The sequence below is a fragment of the Oscarella lobularis genome, chromosome 1 (genome assembly GCF_947507565.1).
Source record: "Oscarella lobularis chromosome 1, ooOscLobu1.1, whole genome shotgun sequence".
NCBI lineage: Eukaryota > Metazoa > Porifera > Homoscleromorpha > Homosclerophorida > Oscarellidae > Oscarella > Oscarella lobularis.
This window is the reverse complement of record NC_089175.1, coordinates 1,261,585-1,277,251: the sequence shown is the minus strand read 5'-3', so window position 1 is coordinate 1,277,251 and position 15,667 is coordinate 1,261,585. Positions and strand designations below refer to the sequence as shown.

The 15,667-nt window shown below is 47.7% G+C and overlaps 7 protein-coding genes and 1 long non-coding RNA gene across 8 annotated transcripts; 4 read left to right on the top strand and 4 right to left on the bottom strand.

The window, feature by feature from the left end:
* Positions 1-12: 12 nt before the first annotated feature.
* LOC136198219 (uncharacterized) lies at positions 13-1,176 on the top strand. Its single transcript, XM_065988130.1, has 2 exons — positions 13-213; positions 261-1,176. The coding sequence occupies exons 1-2, from the start codon at positions 145-147 to the stop codon at positions 1,026-1,028; spliced, it is 837 nt and encodes a 278-aa protein (XP_065844202.1). The 5' UTR covers positions 13-144; the 3' UTR covers positions 1,029-1,176.
* LOC136198211 (juvenile hormone acid O-methyltransferase-like) lies at positions 43-2,739 on the bottom strand. Its single transcript, XM_065988116.1, has 2 exons — positions 2,627-2,739; positions 43-2,564 (listed from the first exon to the last, which is right to left on the bottom strand). Exon 2 carries the CDS (start codon positions 1,891-1,893, stop codon positions 1,054-1,056), a length of 840 nt encoding a protein of 279 aa, XP_065844188.1. The 5' UTR covers positions 1,894-2,564; positions 2,627-2,739; the 3' UTR covers positions 43-1,053.
* Positions 2,740-2,759: 20 nt separating this feature from the next.
* On the bottom strand, positions 2,760-4,649 carry LOC136198162 (leucine-rich repeat protein lrrA-like). Its single transcript, XM_065988074.1, has 3 exons — positions 3,473-4,649; positions 3,328-3,419; positions 2,760-3,268 (listed from the first exon to the last, which is right to left on the bottom strand). The coding sequence occupies exons 1-3, from the start codon at positions 4,647-4,649 to the stop codon at positions 2,852-2,854; spliced, it is 1,686 nt and encodes a 561-aa protein (XP_065844146.1). The 3' UTR covers positions 2,760-2,851.
* A 28-nt stretch (positions 4,650-4,677) lies between these two features.
* LOC136198192 (uncharacterized) lies at positions 4,678-6,334 on the bottom strand. The gene is made up of 4 exons (XM_065988106.1): positions 5,997-6,334; positions 5,503-5,793; positions 5,409-5,449; positions 4,678-5,357 (listed from the first exon to the last, which is right to left on the bottom strand). Exons 1-4 carry the CDS (start codon positions 6,301-6,303, stop codon positions 4,824-4,826), a joined length of 1,173 nt encoding a protein of 390 aa, XP_065844178.1. The 5' UTR covers positions 6,304-6,334; the 3' UTR covers positions 4,678-4,823.
* Positions 6,335-6,381: 47 nt separating this feature from the next.
* Positions 6,382-10,197, top strand: LOC136198131 (97 kDa heat shock protein-like). The gene is made up of 18 exons (XM_065988050.1): positions 6,382-6,617; positions 6,668-6,725; positions 6,795-6,935; positions 6,996-7,118; positions 7,170-7,269; positions 7,326-7,459; positions 7,545-7,789; positions 7,844-7,920; positions 7,975-8,126; positions 8,182-8,288; positions 8,342-8,466; positions 8,523-8,788; positions 8,846-9,058; positions 9,118-9,243; positions 9,297-9,404; positions 9,463-9,582; positions 9,638-9,799; positions 9,861-10,197. The coding sequence occupies exons 1-18, from the start codon at positions 6,511-6,513 to the stop codon at positions 10,074-10,076; spliced, it is 2,580 nt and encodes an 859-aa protein (XP_065844122.1). The 5' UTR covers positions 6,382-6,510; the 3' UTR covers positions 10,077-10,197.
* Positions 10,198-10,330: 133 nt separating this feature from the next.
* LOC136198142 (galactocerebrosidase-like) lies at positions 10,331-13,336 on the bottom strand. The gene is made up of 18 exons (XM_065988059.1): positions 13,200-13,336; positions 13,008-13,137; positions 12,860-12,948; positions 12,757-12,807; positions 12,553-12,705; positions 12,376-12,503; positions 12,206-12,323; positions 12,121-12,158; positions 11,945-12,069; positions 11,749-11,888; positions 11,607-11,699; positions 11,457-11,546; positions 11,266-11,404; positions 11,107-11,204; positions 10,983-11,056; positions 10,762-10,928; positions 10,632-10,708; positions 10,331-10,580 (listed from the first exon to the last, which is right to left on the bottom strand). The coding sequence occupies exons 1-18, from the start codon at positions 13,320-13,322 to the stop codon at positions 10,413-10,415; spliced, it is 2,001 nt and encodes a 666-aa protein (XP_065844131.1). The 5' UTR covers positions 13,323-13,336; the 3' UTR covers positions 10,331-10,412.
* Positions 13,337-13,696: 360 nt separating this feature from the next.
* LOC136189639 (uncharacterized) lies at positions 13,697-14,622 on the top strand. Its single transcript, XM_065977661.1, has 3 exons — positions 13,697-13,780; positions 13,834-14,254; positions 14,308-14,622. Exons 1-3 carry the CDS (start codon positions 13,713-13,715, stop codon positions 14,569-14,571), a joined length of 753 nt encoding a protein of 250 aa, XP_065833733.1. The 5' UTR covers positions 13,697-13,712; the 3' UTR covers positions 14,572-14,622.
* Positions 14,623-14,707: 85 nt separating this feature from the next.
* On the top strand, positions 14,708-15,547 carry LOC136189514 (uncharacterized). Its single transcript, XR_010670405.1, has 3 exons — positions 14,708-14,782; positions 14,852-15,245; positions 15,298-15,547. It is a non-coding gene; the product is annotated as an uncharacterized lncRNA (long non-coding RNA).
* Positions 15,548-15,667: the final 120 nt, after the last annotated feature.

Sequence of the window (15,667 nt, the reverse complement as noted above, 5' to 3'; positions counted from 1 at the left end):
AGCTACCTCTATTTCTATATCCCTAGAGTATACCAACGCGACCTGGGTATTCAAGGACACTAGTACTACACTCGCTGTGATGAGTGGGAGGAGCCTCAGTCCGCGCTAGTCCGGGTGTTTTCCGAAAGCGAAAGAACGACAAAAATGGCGTCGGCTGCGATTTTCCTGCTTCTAATCGCCGGATTGCACACAGCTGCGTGTCAAACATTCAAGGTAACTAGTGGAACTAAGCATATAAAACTATAGACGACGTCGTGCAGCCGAACCCGAACCAACGAAGTCTCGTGACCTTGTGGACATTCGACGAAGCGCCAGGCACAGAACGAGTCAGCCTCGGCCCGTACCATTACAAGCTACACGAAGACAACGGTCCCATCGAACGCGCCGACGAGGGAGTCTTCAACGGAACGTCCGCCTTTCTACGACCCGGCCAGCGCTTCGTGGCGCCGCGCGCTCAAGTGCCGGCACTCGACTTTCACGGTCGCGTCAACTTGACCGTGATCGCCTGGCTGAATCGCATGCCCTACTGCGGCTTTTCGAACTACAGCGATCACAACCCGTATCCGTGTTGCGAATTCGTCGCCGGCGTTTTCAATGAAAGCGCCGCCGCGCGCCAATACGGGCTCTTCATGAATCTCCACTCGTTCAATTCGTCCAATCAGGCCGACGGACTCGTCTCGGCGCACGGCGGCAATACTCCCGGTCACGACGGCTGCGTGACGGGCGCTTTCGGCGCAACGCCCGTTCCCTACTTCCGCTGGTCCTGCGTGGGAATGACGTACGACGGCAATTACGTGAGAGGCTACTACAACGGGAAACTCGATCGACGAACCGGTCTCAACCCGTTTCCATATGACAAGGGCATATATGACGGAGGTTCGCACGGCGCCGATTTCACCGTTGGCAGTAATAGCGCCTTTGGCCAGAAGCACAACTACGTATACGGTATGATTGGAGGAGTAGCCATTTACAATGCCACTCTGACCGACGAGGAAGTGAGTCTTGTTTGCGGCTATACGGGTGAATGAGAAAGCAAGAAGTAGTATTAATTAATCAGGTCTTTTTCTTTCCGTGAACTACCAGGAATTGTGCGTCCCACATGATTCTTCCGCTTTCTGATTTTCGAGCTTTAGATTCGTACAATCTGTAGACTTCTTCGCCGTACTCTTCGGCCAATTCTTTCGGTATTTTCGCCGTATAGGGCAGCAGATACTCGAGCATGCCTCGACACTCCGCCTTCGATTCGTACTCGTACTCGTACGCTCCGACGTCGCATTTTGCGACGTCAAAGCCGGCATTCTCGCACAATTTCCTGTAACCGGAAGCCGGATCGGGATATCGCCACGTTTCGTTCTTCCTATCCCACGTCTTATTGTGCCGCCACTGGGCGTCGCTTTCGCTCACGAACGCCGTCCATCTCGCGTCTCGTACGATTTCTTCCTTCACGTATTCGAACGCTCGAGGAATTCTCACTCCCATGCACAGGAGCATATCGCCGCCGGGCGCGAGCATACTCGAAACGTTCGCCAACGCTGCCTCTTGATCCTGAACCCAATGAAAGACGTGGAGAGCGAGAGCGCGAGTGAACGCCCCCGCCATCCATTCGACTTCGAGCGTCGACGCCACGGCGATATCGGCGACGCCGTAGACGATTTTTTCGTGCGAGCAATGGCGTTCGGCGAAAGAAATTCGATCCGGGGCTTTGTCGAACGCGACGACGCCTTCCACGCCGTCGCGTTCCGCAACTAGAGCGCGCGTCGTTTCGCCCGTCCCGCAGCCGATGTCTACGACGCGGCAGCCTGTTTTCGGCCACGGAATGGAGTCGAGTAGGGCTCGGTTCCAGAACCGCTGCGCTTTAGAGGACTTTGAATATTGCGCCGCTTTGTCGCTCATTTACTGCCGCCGTGTACGAACGGTGTCGGTCGATGAGGAGGCGTGCGAGAAACGAGTTTTACGAGTCACGTGCGCAATGATATGGCACCTCCCTTCAGCACTCCCACGCACTCTGCAAAAAAATCTATGTAGAAGCACATACAGATTAACGCTTAGAATGAAAGATAGTAGACACACTGATTGATTCTGGTACTCAGTCGTCTTTAGGCAAAAGAGGTCTCCCGCGGGACGTTGTAGTACTCGAACGCTTGCCCACACATACAATAACAGCTAGGAGTAAGAGCACGATCACTCCAGCAGCAACAGCCAGACTAATAAATGCTATTTTCCAGCCGCTGGAGTGCTGGGAGTCGGCGGTGTGGGGACAGGTAAAAGGTGGGGGATTGTGAGCGTTTTCCTGTTCGAATATTGTCGTCACGTTGATGATGTCCATAAAAACTGTTCGCACGGAATCGTTAGACAGTGGACCTTTGTTGTGATTGAGAATGAGTTGAATGATCGCTTCGACTCGGGTCGGATCGTAGATGGGTTTGTTGCGCATCACCTTCCATTTTCCTATTTGGGCTGCGACGATCACTCTCTGGTTCAGGCTGTCCAGTATGTCGTAAGTAAAGTAGTCTATGTTGTCTCGCCAGCAGTCGAGAGTCGTATCTTCGAGGGTGCAAGAGTCCCTAATAAGGGAAAAGAAGAACGATGACCGAAGCTGGCCGTTTTTCGCGTGTTTATGGCATACGAGCATTGAGCGGGCAAAGCGCACGTTGTACAGAGAGCGAGTAGGACAGCGAACAGCAGCCATTTCGCCATTTCGAGTCGTTTTATTTGCCAACAGGTCCCGTATTACCGGTTGGAGAGACTTGTTTCAATTTCGAAAACCTAAAAAAACAACACTAAATGCAGCTGGCTCATTGCTGAAAATGGAGACACTGAGAAAAATGTCAAAAAAGGCTCTTCTAATTAATTAAAAGTCTTCGTCTTGATCATACGCTTTGTAGATGTAGTCAGTTTCAATCTCAGATACATCTTGTGCCGCAAGGATATGACGAATTTTCACCAAAGCGCGAATCAATTCCCTCACGGTTATGCCTGCACTAGCGAGATCAAATATGAAGCGTTCAACTGGACTAAACTCAGGATCCCGTTGCCATTTTTGACTCAGTGAAGTAATGTAAGCCTGATCAATCATAGGCATACGATCAAAGAATTCGGATACCAGATTTTTCCACGTCACCAAGGCATCATTATCTTCCAAATGATGCTTTAGCTTTGTAATAGAAGAAGTCTGTAACGTTACAATGCTCTTCGCTGCTACCACTTTTGGGATCTCGACAGGAACAACTGACGGCTTTTCATAATAGCGTTCCATCTCCATCAGACCCTTAATTAATCAAAGTAGTTGAAGCTAATTACAATTCAGATGCATAATACTTTACCTACCGTTTCCAGTACTCTACTCCGCTGTCTCACAGGAGCAGCAGTAGCGCCAATAGCTACTGTTGGCCTGACGGAAGACGGCTCGATTTCTTCCTCTAATTCGTCACGAGTATTGATCACTGCAACAACTACTAACTCGCTGCTTTACCTTCAACGCTAGGCAATTCCAGTCCTTTTATCACTTTTCGATCGCCGTTGCGGTATTTCCTCCACTCTCTAAAGCAGCTCATGATGTTGTCCCGCATTTTGCAGATAGGATTTCCTTTTAGATCAATTGAATTCAGTGCTGGGAAATCATGAGACGAAAAGTGAAGATCTTCAATCTCATTATCCGTAATATAGACAAGTTTCAACCGCGGCAGTCGTCGCAGTTCAGCAGGCACCTCCTTCAGCTTGTTCCTGCACAGGCCGACTTGCTCCAAAGACGAGAATTTTTCAATATAAGGCGGAACTTTGGTGAATCTATTAGTGCACAGCGAAAGGAACGTTGGTTCTGCAAGAGCTTTGATTTTCCTGAAGGCAACTTCTAACGCTTGTACATCAACATCAGACAACATACTGCTGTTGATCATAATTTTACGCGCCGAAGTGTCGCCTGGATTCCAACTTTTTTTGAGCCTTTCAAGTAAACTCTTCAGGTGTCCTCGACTGTAGCCCCAATCGAGTTTTCCGTCATCGTCTGGCTTTTCGCAGCAGAACTTCATGATCTCGTCCTGCAGACTGTCTTCCATGTCATAGGAATCCAACTCGAGCAAATCACCGTTTATCGTTAGCTTCATTTCTTCGACGGCGGGAAGCGACGCCAACACGGGCGGAAAGTTGACGAACGGATTACCTTGAAGGAGAATGCTTTTCAACTTCCACAGCTTTCGGACGCTCTGAGGAAGAGATTCGAGTTGATTGTACGAAAGATCGAGCTGTTCAAGACTCGATCCAAGGCGATCGAAAACGAAATGAATCTTGTCGGGGTCTTTCAGGCGATTTCTGCTGATATTTAATTCTCGTAAGGACGAAAAGGGCCCCTTGAACGAGAGAGAGTCGATTTTGTTGTCAGCTAAGTTGAGAATTTCCAAATGGGGCGGCATGCGGAAAAAGGCCAATTTCTCGGCGTCCATCGAATTGCTCGACAGATTAAGGGTATGAAGGTTTAGGAATTCGGCAAATATGCTGAGCGTTGCGCCATTGAGCGTGTTCTCCGTGAGATCGAACGATTTTATTCGCCTCCTTTGGCTCTCGTTCAGTTGGGGAAGGCTCGTCATACTCCGCATGACCAAGTCGACAGAACCCGAGGCACTGATCTTAAAGCCGAGCTCTTCGTCGGACATGATCCGTCACGAGGAGCAGACTGAGTACAGTGAAAAAGTCGGGAAGCCTGTAGCTATAAATGGACATTACGTCACTCAGCGAGCATCAAAACACACAAGCAAGTTGAATTGTCTGTTTGCGACTAAGCGTCACAGATGAGATTTGTTTAGAGTAATGGTACAGCGTATTCTGATTCAGTAATCTCCGTGCCAACGAATGCCGCCAGCGGACGATCCCCGGGCCGTTGGGCCTGAATCTCTTGCCTGAACATGATAAGCATTTGGATTGCGCCCAACAAAATGGTCCGACGTTGGCACGGTTTGCGATCTTGTCATGGATGGATGAGGCGGAGGTCTGACTGGACTGACCGGAGATGGGTCTGTATAGCGTCGCATACCGGCGTTCTTCAGCTCTTGAATGAGCTTGTCTGCCGCCCCTTTGTGAGTCTGTTCGAGGCGACGAAAAAACTCTCCGAATGTCATGCCCTTTGCTTGGAGGTCGTGAAGAATTTTTTCCGTGGGACTCTTAGACTGCCAGTTGGACCTCTTATAGTCCTGATAAAAGTGCTTCAAAGAATTAAGATCGAAGCCACACTGACTTCCCAGGTCATTCCACTTCCCGCCTGACTCGTAACACTCGAGTGTCTCGTTAAGAACGGTAGTGGCAGAGAAAGGAAGCTCATCGAGTCTCTTGCTTATCCAGTTTCTCAGCACCGTCTCCCTCTCGGTCTAAGATAAAAATGCTCTGAATGTACGTACTTTTACAAAATGTAAACGCACTGGGCCGCCTGGTGTCAGGTGAAGGCCTCGCTGACGCACTTCTAAACAGTGATGATTTTGTACTGGTTTATGCACTTTCCGTTTACTGAATTACCTTCCCGTTCTAGATGCTGTGTCCTTCCTCTCATCACAGGCAAGCCCGCAACAGGGGCCGGAGCAAAATTGGCAGCGGAGTCCTGCCCGAGTTCATGGCTAGTTGCCTTGTCAAGAAGCCTTTCAAGAATCCCGAATTGCTCAAGAGAGCAATTTGGAAGGACATTTTGAAACAGAACTTCTTCTGCACTTCTACGCCTTTCCGGTCGTTGTAGGCGACAAGCGTCCTGCCGGGATATGGCGCCAAGACGAAAAAGACGACTATAGACGTCATCTTTCTGAATATGAGCGTCTACAAATTACTGTATATCATTTCAAGGAAAAAACGCTGCTTTATATCAGGGCTGCCAAAAAAATTTGATCAAGCCAATTTGCCTGGGAGATTTGGCAGCCTTGTGTCATATATAATATACTATATATATATATATATATGTATATTTATATATACTATCAATGTCTTATCTATGGTTGTACAATTAATTTATAACGTCTTACCTAATTCTTCGAGAACAGAAATTCCAATCTCCGAGTGATCCCCGTTTTCCGCTTTCGACAAGAAATCGGCGAAGACGATTACTTGCTCTTCTGAGCATGACGACAAGTGGGTAAGCAGAATGTGACATTTCCTATGCGCGACGTTTTCAGACGTAATCTCGTCTAACTTGTGATTCGACAAAACGCCTTTCTCGTACAAATAATCGCATATGGGGTCTAGATCCATGATCGCTTTGAGCGCTCTCCAATGTTTCCTCAAGACATCTTCGCTACGGTTGGCGAAGTCTCGGGGTGCCGCCGCATACATCGCGTCGAATGCGCTGATGCTGCTGATGTCACCATCTATGATGTCACGTCGAAGAGCCCGGGCCAAGTCTGTCTAGAATCCCGGACAAACCGACTCGGCTTTCTCGAACTTTCGAGTACACGTGAACGCAAACGATCTTTCCAGAGTCCCGTTTGCCACCGCATACACCTTCGACACCGAACGAACGTTCCTGCAATAGATTCAACGATGTCAGTCGTCGGATTCGACTTCGGAAATAGCTCGTGCTACATCGCCATCGCACGCGGCGGCGGAATCGAGACGATAGCGAACGAATACAGCCACAGACTGACCCCGTAAGATATCGAATGGGCGAAACATCCCATTTTGCTTCACTTCCTCGTAGTTCTGTCATTTCTTTCGGCGAAAAGGAAAGACTTATTGGAACGTCGGGACAGAATCAGGTTAGCGATAAAGCGTCATCTAATCATTCATTCATTGCGAATACGCGGCGCCGCGTGCGTGTTACTTAGATCGTTGTGAATCTGAAAAATACCGCGTGGAACTTCAAGACTTTGATTGGGAAAAAGTATTCGGATCCCGTCGTGAAACGAGTTTCTCGAATTGTTCCGTACAAAGTCGAACAGCTGCCTGGAGATCGAATTGGCGTAAAAGTGAGCGAGAAAGAGAAAAATTAATTAATTAATTAATTAATTAAATTTGTTGTTTTCTAGGTGACGTATTTGGGAGAGGAGACGACTTTCTCCCCAGAACAATTGGTCGCCATGGTGCTTGGGAAATTAAAATCAATTGCCGAGATGAATTTGAATGTGAAAGTGGTGGACTGCGTCGTTTCAGTGAGTCATTCAACATCATAGTAGTACTGTATATACATAGATCATTTTTAGGTTCCCTCCTATTTCACTGACGGTCAACGAAGAGCCATGCTCTATTGCTGTCAAATAGCTGGAATGAATTGTCTACGTTTGATGAACGAACCCACAGCTGGTATTCGTACTTTACATATCAATTATTTTCATTTATCTGACTTTGTTCTTGTGTAGCTGCCTTGGCTTATGGTATTTACAAGCAGGACTTGCCGGAGCCGTCGGAAAAGCCGCGAAACGTCGTCTTCGTCGACATGGGCGATTCGGCGTTTCAAGTCTGCGCTTGCTCGTTCAACAAGGGAAAACTTAAAGTAGAGAGAGAAACGAGATGCTCGTCGTTTCACAAGGAAAAAATTGTTTTCTCTCTCTCTCTCTCTCTCTCTCTCTCTCTCATAGATTTTGGCTACGGCGTCGGATCCCACATTGGGCGGTCAGGATTTTGATTTTCGCTTGATAGATCACTTTGCAAAAGAGATATCGACAAAGTACAAATTAGACGTTGGAAGCAATCGAAAAGCGCTACTGCGTTTGGGAACGGCGTGCGAGAAGGTGAAGAAGACGATGAGCGCCCACTCGCAGCCCGTTCCACTCAACATCGAGTGTCTCATGGACGACAAAGACGTGTCCGGAGTCATATGCAGGTAAGGAGGCAAAAAAGAAATTTCACGTAGCATCAAAAAAGTCGATTGTGATAGGGCTGACTTTGAGGCGTTGTGCGCTGATCTTTTGAATAGAGTGAGGGGTCCGTGCGCAGCTGTTCTTGCTGCTTCAGGTGCGTTTTTTTTTGTGAATTTTGCGTTATGGCACTCGTGATTCCTTTCTCCAGGTCTGAAGAGAGAGCAAATAGCTGCTGTTGAAATTATCGGCGGTTCGTCTCGAGTTGCCGCCGTCAAGCAAATCGTATCCGACGTTTTTGGTATGGAAGTGAGCACGACTCTCAATCAAGACGAAGCGGTTGCCAGGGGATGCGCTCTTCAGGTGAGTAACAATAGAACAAGAGAGGGGTATCTGATCAGAATTCGGTCTCCTGTAGTGTGCCATGCTATCTCCCACGTTTCGAGTCAGAGACTTCCATATTATCGATATTTGCAATTCGTCTATTTCGCTCTCGTGGAAAACGCAGGATCAGGATGACGACGGGTACGAGCGAGTCAATAAATGACCCCGCGGTTCTCTTATATTCATGCATGCAGAGATACGACGCTCTTTAATCCGACCAGCGAGATTCCGTCCACGAAAATGCTGACTTTTTATCGGAAAGAGCCGTTTGAACTCGAAGCGTATTACACAACAGATCACGAACGAAATGTTCATTTGGGTAAGCCGCGGCTAATTGGCCGATTTCGTTCTCTCTCTCTGACCAATTGCTTCTAGGTCGGTTTCGAGTCGACGGTGTCGTGCCCACAGCTGAAGGCGACAATTCAAAAGTCAAAGTCAAAGCTAGAGTGGACATCCACGGAATTTTCAAGATGTCTCGAGCTGAACTCTATCAAAAAGCTCCGCCGGCTCCGGAACCAATGGAAGCGGAGCCTACTGCCGCCCCCGCCCCCGCCGGTCAGCAAGGAGCTGAACAGGCGACGAACGCGCAAGAGGAAAACGCAAAGCCGGAGAGCCAGACAGAGGAGAAAAAACCGGAGCCAGTAAGAAAAGAGGAAATACATAGGGTAATCTTTATAAGAAATTGTTTTCGTTTGCAGAAGCCGGAAGGTAGCGGTCCTGAGGAAAATTTAGATGACGTGAAAAAGGCCGGAGAAGCCGGTGGCGAAGGCACGCAGCCGCAGCAGGCCAAAGGGGACGAACCGCCCGAGAAGAAGGCGAAAAAACCGAAATACGTAACTGTTGGATTGCCAGTGATGGCAGTAATTCCTGGAATGACCAAAGAGGACGCGGATCGAGCACTGGAGAAAGAGGTACGTTGAAACGGTCTTCTTTTTCCGGACGGCTTTTTAGGGTCTCTCTCTCTTCTCAGGGTGAAATGGCCTCTCAGGACAAGCTTGAGAAGGAGAGAGCGGATATGAAGAATGCCGTCGAGGAGTACGTCTACAACATGCGCGACAAATTGGAGGACTCGCTTCGGGAGTTCGTCAAGGAAGAGGTTTGTAAACTGTGATGGCGACTTCTTGAATGTAACGTTGGTTTGCGTTGTAGAAACGCGAGTCCTTTTGTCAGCTTCTAAGTAAAACAGAAGATTGGCTCTACGAAGAGGGGGATGATGAGAGGAAACAGGTCTATGTTGACAAGCTAGCCGAGCTAAAGGTAAAGGGGATTGCTGTGAAAATAGGACTGAAATAACTTTCAATGGGATCTTGGCCAGAAACGGGGTGATCCGATTGTTAGACGACATAAGGAGTTTGAAGGCCGAGCGGCTGCTTTTGATGAGCTGGGAAAAGCGGTGGTTCATTACAGAAAGATTGTAGACTTGCACAGCCAGAAAGTAATCGATGCAGAAATCCAATTTTTTTCTTGTTGGTATTTTTGCTTTCTTTTAGGTGGAGCTGTATGATCACATTGACGACGACGATATGAAAAAAGTTGCGGAGGCTGTCGAACAGAAACAGAAGTGGATGACGTCAAAAATGCAGTTGTTTTCAAAGATTGCAAAGCACGACGAGCCGCCTGTTCTAGTTGCGCAAATTGTATCCGAGAAAGAGGTTGGGAGTGCGGTTCTTTCTTTGTTTGAATCGCTGACTGACGTTGTTCTTTATTGTCTAGAGCTTAGAGCGAACGTGCAATCCTATAGTGACAAAGCCAAAGCCAAAGGTCGAGCCTCCAAAGGACGACAAGAAAGAAGAAGAAGGCTCTTCTGAGAAGGAGAAAGGAGGCGAAGACGGACAAAACACCGAAGGAGACGAACGGAAGATGGAGGAGGGAGAATCGAACCCGAAAGCACCGCCTCAGGAAACGAACGAGATGGAGGTCGACAGCTGAAAAAACTCTCCGGTGCTTATTGACTTTGATTTTTTGTTTTGTCCGTCGTCTTTGTGTCCGGGTAATTCTATTGTGTCTTGGATTCGAAGCAACATCTGTAAAGCTTAGAGAAAAGGCAGAATCTTTTTCCCTCTCCCCTTATCCATGTCACTGACCTCTGGTGTACTTGTTTTTCACTTGGATTTTTTCGGATGTAGGTAAATGCCACTTGATCAATTAAACCGTTTGCATCCTTTGTCCGTTGGACGCGTTCGTTGCTTCAAAACAGATCCTCAAAAAATGCAAAATTAAAAACGTACAGCAGCGAACACCAACCAAAACGTGAGGTTCCATGCCCTAGGCAATCGGGAAAACATGAAAGTTATCAAATTGCGCTGGAGTGAACTGATGCTCTTTCACGACTGACGCCCCAGAGCCCAAGCCAGCCCAGCCGCTAGTGGCAGAAAATCCAGATTTACCTTCAAACACGGTCTTACCGTCAACGGATCCGGTGGCACTAGATCCCTTAATTAAAAGAAAATCGCAGGCGCGACAAGATAAATTCAGCTTTTCTACCTTTACGAGAAGAGAAACAGTGTGCCATTGATTATAGCCAATGGGCACCGAGCCGTTTGTTATAATCTGCATGCCAGCTATACGCACAGAAATGCATACACCTTAGTACAGTAGTAGATGATGGACGTACCTAGATCTTGCGTCAAAATCCATACGCCGCTGACGAAGACCCGAAGAAAGACACCCTTAGCCGAATGAATGCCACAGCCCGCTGGACCAACTCGCGCCGCAACGAAAGCCTGGCTTTGAACGTCTTCTTTCTCGAGTAAAATGTCCGCCGTCACGTTGATGTCCGTCCTGCGTAGAAAAAAGAGGTACAGAATTATTAAATTCCTCGCCCGGTGTACTTACCAAGACTGGTCCCCGATTATCGTAACCGGTTGCACGGCGTCGTTGCACCACGTAATAGGTCGATCTCTTACCATCTATTAGCAATTTTGAGAGTGATAACAATTTGTGCAAATAGGCGGCTGACTTGTCGCAGAACTTTGCCGTGTGGACCTCCTGTATCCAAGATTTGAAAGCTTCCTGTCTGATCCGCAAAGTAAGTTGCTTCGCTCTGATTGCTAGACGCTGATGAAGAGTATCAAGTGATAAAGGAGAGACTGTGAGTGTTGCTTTTCGAAACCATTACCGTCAAAGTTGTCAGAGTACGGAAGAGGAAAGGGCTTCATTGGTGGAATAGTTGTCGATCCTTTACTTTGACCCGTAGTGGTTGTTAGAGTGTAGACGCTATCCACTTGCAGACTTAGCGTAAATTGGCCATTTTTCACCTAAAACATATCTTGAAAGCCTACAACGCCTCATAGACTAATAGTGCTGTACCTGAACGTCTGCCTGCTTTTCAAAAAACGTTGACTTGTTGGTGGCAAAGTCGAGATGACTCATCCACAAACCGAGGCTACTGATACTGGCCTACAAAAGTAGACGAAACAATTCAATTCACTGGCCACTGCGATTTTCTCTAATAATTACCAAACTTCCTTTGAGATTAAAAGTGCCTGACTGAGTTGCCGACACATTGTACGGCTTGACATTACGACGAATGCACAGTGAACTGTTATACGACTACAAAGAAAAGTTATATAATCATGCATAGGAGAGTTCACTTCCACACCATTGTTTCAATAACTATGGTGAGATCCTTCTTGTTTGGCGAAAGAAATGCTACGTACGTGCCGCCACCGTCGAGATTGCCGACCCCATAACCGTGCTTCAAATAGGACCATCCAGGAGAAGTGAATTGACACGTGTGAGCTTGAGGAAAATGCTACTCTGACTCACTCTGTCTATTGCGAGGGAAGAAAACTTACCAGAACCCCATATAGTGCTTGAAACAACATAGTTGCCAGACCAGGGTTGATAGGCTGTCATGAGGCCACAGCCTTGGTAAGGCAAACCGTAGTACCAGCTAGCAATTAAACTCCAAGAAATCGTGCTAAAAGTAAGCTAATATAAGTTTAGTTAGAATAGTATTGCTAATCCCTACCTGGTCATATTGCCATTAACGTAATTTCTATTCAGAAGCTACGTGTTCCAGTTAGGCACATGAAAAAATCCGTGATGGAACTTACCCTTATCCAGCATCCACCGCCTCTGAGATCGTCAAGAGTACTAAAGTCTTCGCTGGCCCATAGTGGCTTTCCTGTCTCCAGTGCAGCTGCACTGGAGTATGTCCCAGGATAATGTGCACTAAGAGAAGTCATTCGTTTTTCAACGCAGACAAGAAAAAGCGTTTTCGTACCCAATGGCGTCAACGGCTTTTGCCAATTCGGGATCTTTCATTATATCTGAAGCGATTCCCCAACTGCCGTCAGGAGCGACAATTTTTGTATTCTGAAAGCCTTCGCTGTCCAGCATAGATCTCAAGACCTAAAAAATTATCTCGATTACGCGAAAGGATCTGCACTTCTAATTTCACTTTGATGTAATTGGAATCGTAATTCCGTTCGTTCCATATTCCAATATAATCGATGTCAAGATTATAGACCTTTTTTGCTCCCTGAATCCATTTGACTATGTACGTAGCCGTCAGATTCGGATACTTATAAGGACTCCCAGAACCGTTTCCAACCTGTACCCCTCACTATTTATAGAGAAACTAAAGTAGATACTAAAGTGCTACCCAAGCAGGAAAAGCCCAAGGTAAGCCATAGAGCTTCACAGCGGGATTTCTCTATTAATTAAATCATCTGATTATTTAAACGCGAAAAATAGGAATTTTTCACTTTTTTTGCTTCCACCATCAGTTGCCACTCGTATCCCCTCTCGTAGTTCTCGTCGTCCTGGGTGTGCATATGCGACGCTTCCGTGCCATCTACGATCGTTTGCATAATTTTCAACGATGACTTTATGTTCTTTTTTGTTTTTTCGTACCCGTGCTCTGGCCGTCTCCACCGATTTCGACTTTCACAATGTGAAACGCTGCTCCGAAATTGGGCTTGAAGAGATAGTCGAGTATTTCGTTTCGTTCCTTGTCGGGATAGTTGAACAAGAGCGGAGACGACTAGGAAGTCGAGAGTACGTGCGTGCGCGCAGTGGGGCGATGCATCTGCTCGATCGACTCACGGCTCCTGCGCTTAGACCGCCGATGCCGTCGAAACGACGTCCCAAGCCAGGACTGTCGTCAACGACGTAGTCGCTGTAGACGAGAGCGAGGGTAGTAACAAGAAGGAAGCAAACGGCGGACATCGTACAAACTACGATACGGGACCCTGGTGGGCTCACGCGGCATTCCATAGTGTGACGTCATAAATGTATGATACTACGGTACATCAATTCTTTTTCTAAAAGTAGAGTATGTTTTGTAGGCACTGCCGCAGTGTGCACCGAATGCTGACTAGACCACCGTGAGGTAATATAGAGCACGCGCCCCACCGCTTTTACGGGCTCGCAAATCGCGTTTGCAATCCCGTACAACTGCGGCTGTATTAGAAAATGACACTGAATTGGGTTTTCGGAAAGTATTTTCTGTCTGAGGAGAGGTGTGCAAGTGCAGTCACGTGAGTCACGTGAGTCCGATGTAAATACGACGACTCGGAGTCTCCCGTCAGAACCGCCGTTGGAGCCGTCTAACCAAGTATGAGTATAAGCAGCGCAGCGAGCGGTGGCGCGAAGGCAGCTGAAGCTGGCGTTAAAGTTGGCGGAGCGTAAGTTGTATTGCAACCTGTGTACGGGCTAGCTAAAACAGTTGAATAAAAAGGGTACTTCGAGGAGCCTTATACGCCGCAAAGATGGGAGTACGCCTGCGTCAAAAATCATTTGACGCAAAAGCCAGACAAGAAGAGAGGCGTCAGAACGCTAGATCGAAAAACCAATTTTGTATCACAATAAAAAATGACACGACATTCACGCTGACGTCTCCGCGCGTCTATTTCAAACGCGGCTACGCCGACAAATGTCCCGAGTTCGAAGTGGAATCAAGCAAAGTAACAAAGTGGCCCATACGATCGCGTCTCTTCAGTCGCAAGGCGGCAGTCGAGGGAATGCTCATCTACACCATCACTCCGAGCACGTCGCTCGTAATCATGTTCTCCGTTAACTGTCCAGACGAAAGGCAATTCTTCTTACTTCGTCTCTGCGAGTGTTGTCGAAGGCTGCTGCCAAACGCTTTCGCGGTGGAGGTACCACATATGCACGCGCCATAAACTGATATGCATATTTCTTCGGCATATAGATAACGGATCGCGTGCCGAATAATGTCGTAGAGGAAGCCGCGCTCTACAAGGAACTTCGGACGTCGAGCGATCGGAACAATCCGGCCGACGACAACAAGTACGAATCAACGCTCGTGGGATCGTCACTGATGGCCGTCGGATCCATGCGTCCCTACTCGAAAGAAATCACTGTTCAGATTGTTGAAGAGGGAAGACGACGACTGGAAAGCATACCCGAAAGGTGTCTGTCGGACCCCGGGCCTGGCGACGCCGAAGTGTACTAGTTTTTCGCGGCAGTTTTTAGCCCTTATCTCTGTTGCGACAAACGCACTTAGTGATGCAAATTTTTGCTTATGTCAAACAACGTTCCACTCGCGTGCTAGTGGTCGAAGGAGGCGGTAAAGAGACGCGCTTGTCTTTGCTTTCAGAGGCTGAACTCGCTTGATCGTATTCCGCTAGCTGAACGATTGCTAAAATGGGTGACAACCCGGACATGTACGTGATCGAGTGCAGATCGCGACTACTAGGATCGATTGTACACTTCTTTGCTCTTGCCGTTCGCAGATTTGGCGTTGCTGAAGACGTTATGGAGATAGCCACAGGGGTGGCGAGCGTCGTCAAGTCAAGCTACAAAGCAGCGAAAGAAAAAGAGCACCTACGCCAAATATCAACATCCAAGCAAGTTTTACAAGTGAAAGTAAAGAACAAGACAAACTATATGTGGACAATGCCGAAGCTCTACTTTGCTCGAGGAGAAGCGACAGACGGTCCTGCGATGACGATAATGCCAAAAGGGACATTGGACTGGATGGCTGCATCTCATCCCATGGTGAATGGGCTCGACGCTGTGTTGACCTACGATATAATACAGTCATCTTCGGACACGGAGAACTCAAAGCTCGTCGTTCTATTTTCCGTGTCCGGAGGCGGATCAAGGAAAAGTGGGTGGAAAGCAGAGGTAGGAGCAATGTACTGGCAGAATTAATAAATTGCCGAACTGCATCAAATAGATCATCAATGTATCGGCTGAGATTGCTGCTTTAAAAAATCCCGCCCGGCGCATATATCGAAAGCTTCAGAACACATCGCGAAACGAGGCCGACTGCAGCGCATACGAAAAACAATGCGCGAATTTTAAAGTGCTTGGAATTATGGCGCACTCAAATACTCCAGACCTCTTAATCGAGATAACTGAAGAGTGACGCACTCGCGTTTCTTACTAAAGGCTTTCTTGCAACGGCACTCAAATATAAATCTCATGCACGGCACCGTCGTTTGCACACAACAGCGCGTGCATTGACACGTGGGACTATTCTGTATGGCTCTCGATGCGCGAGCCTATAAGGTTAGCCAGTGAGGCCGAGCACAGGAGTCGATTCG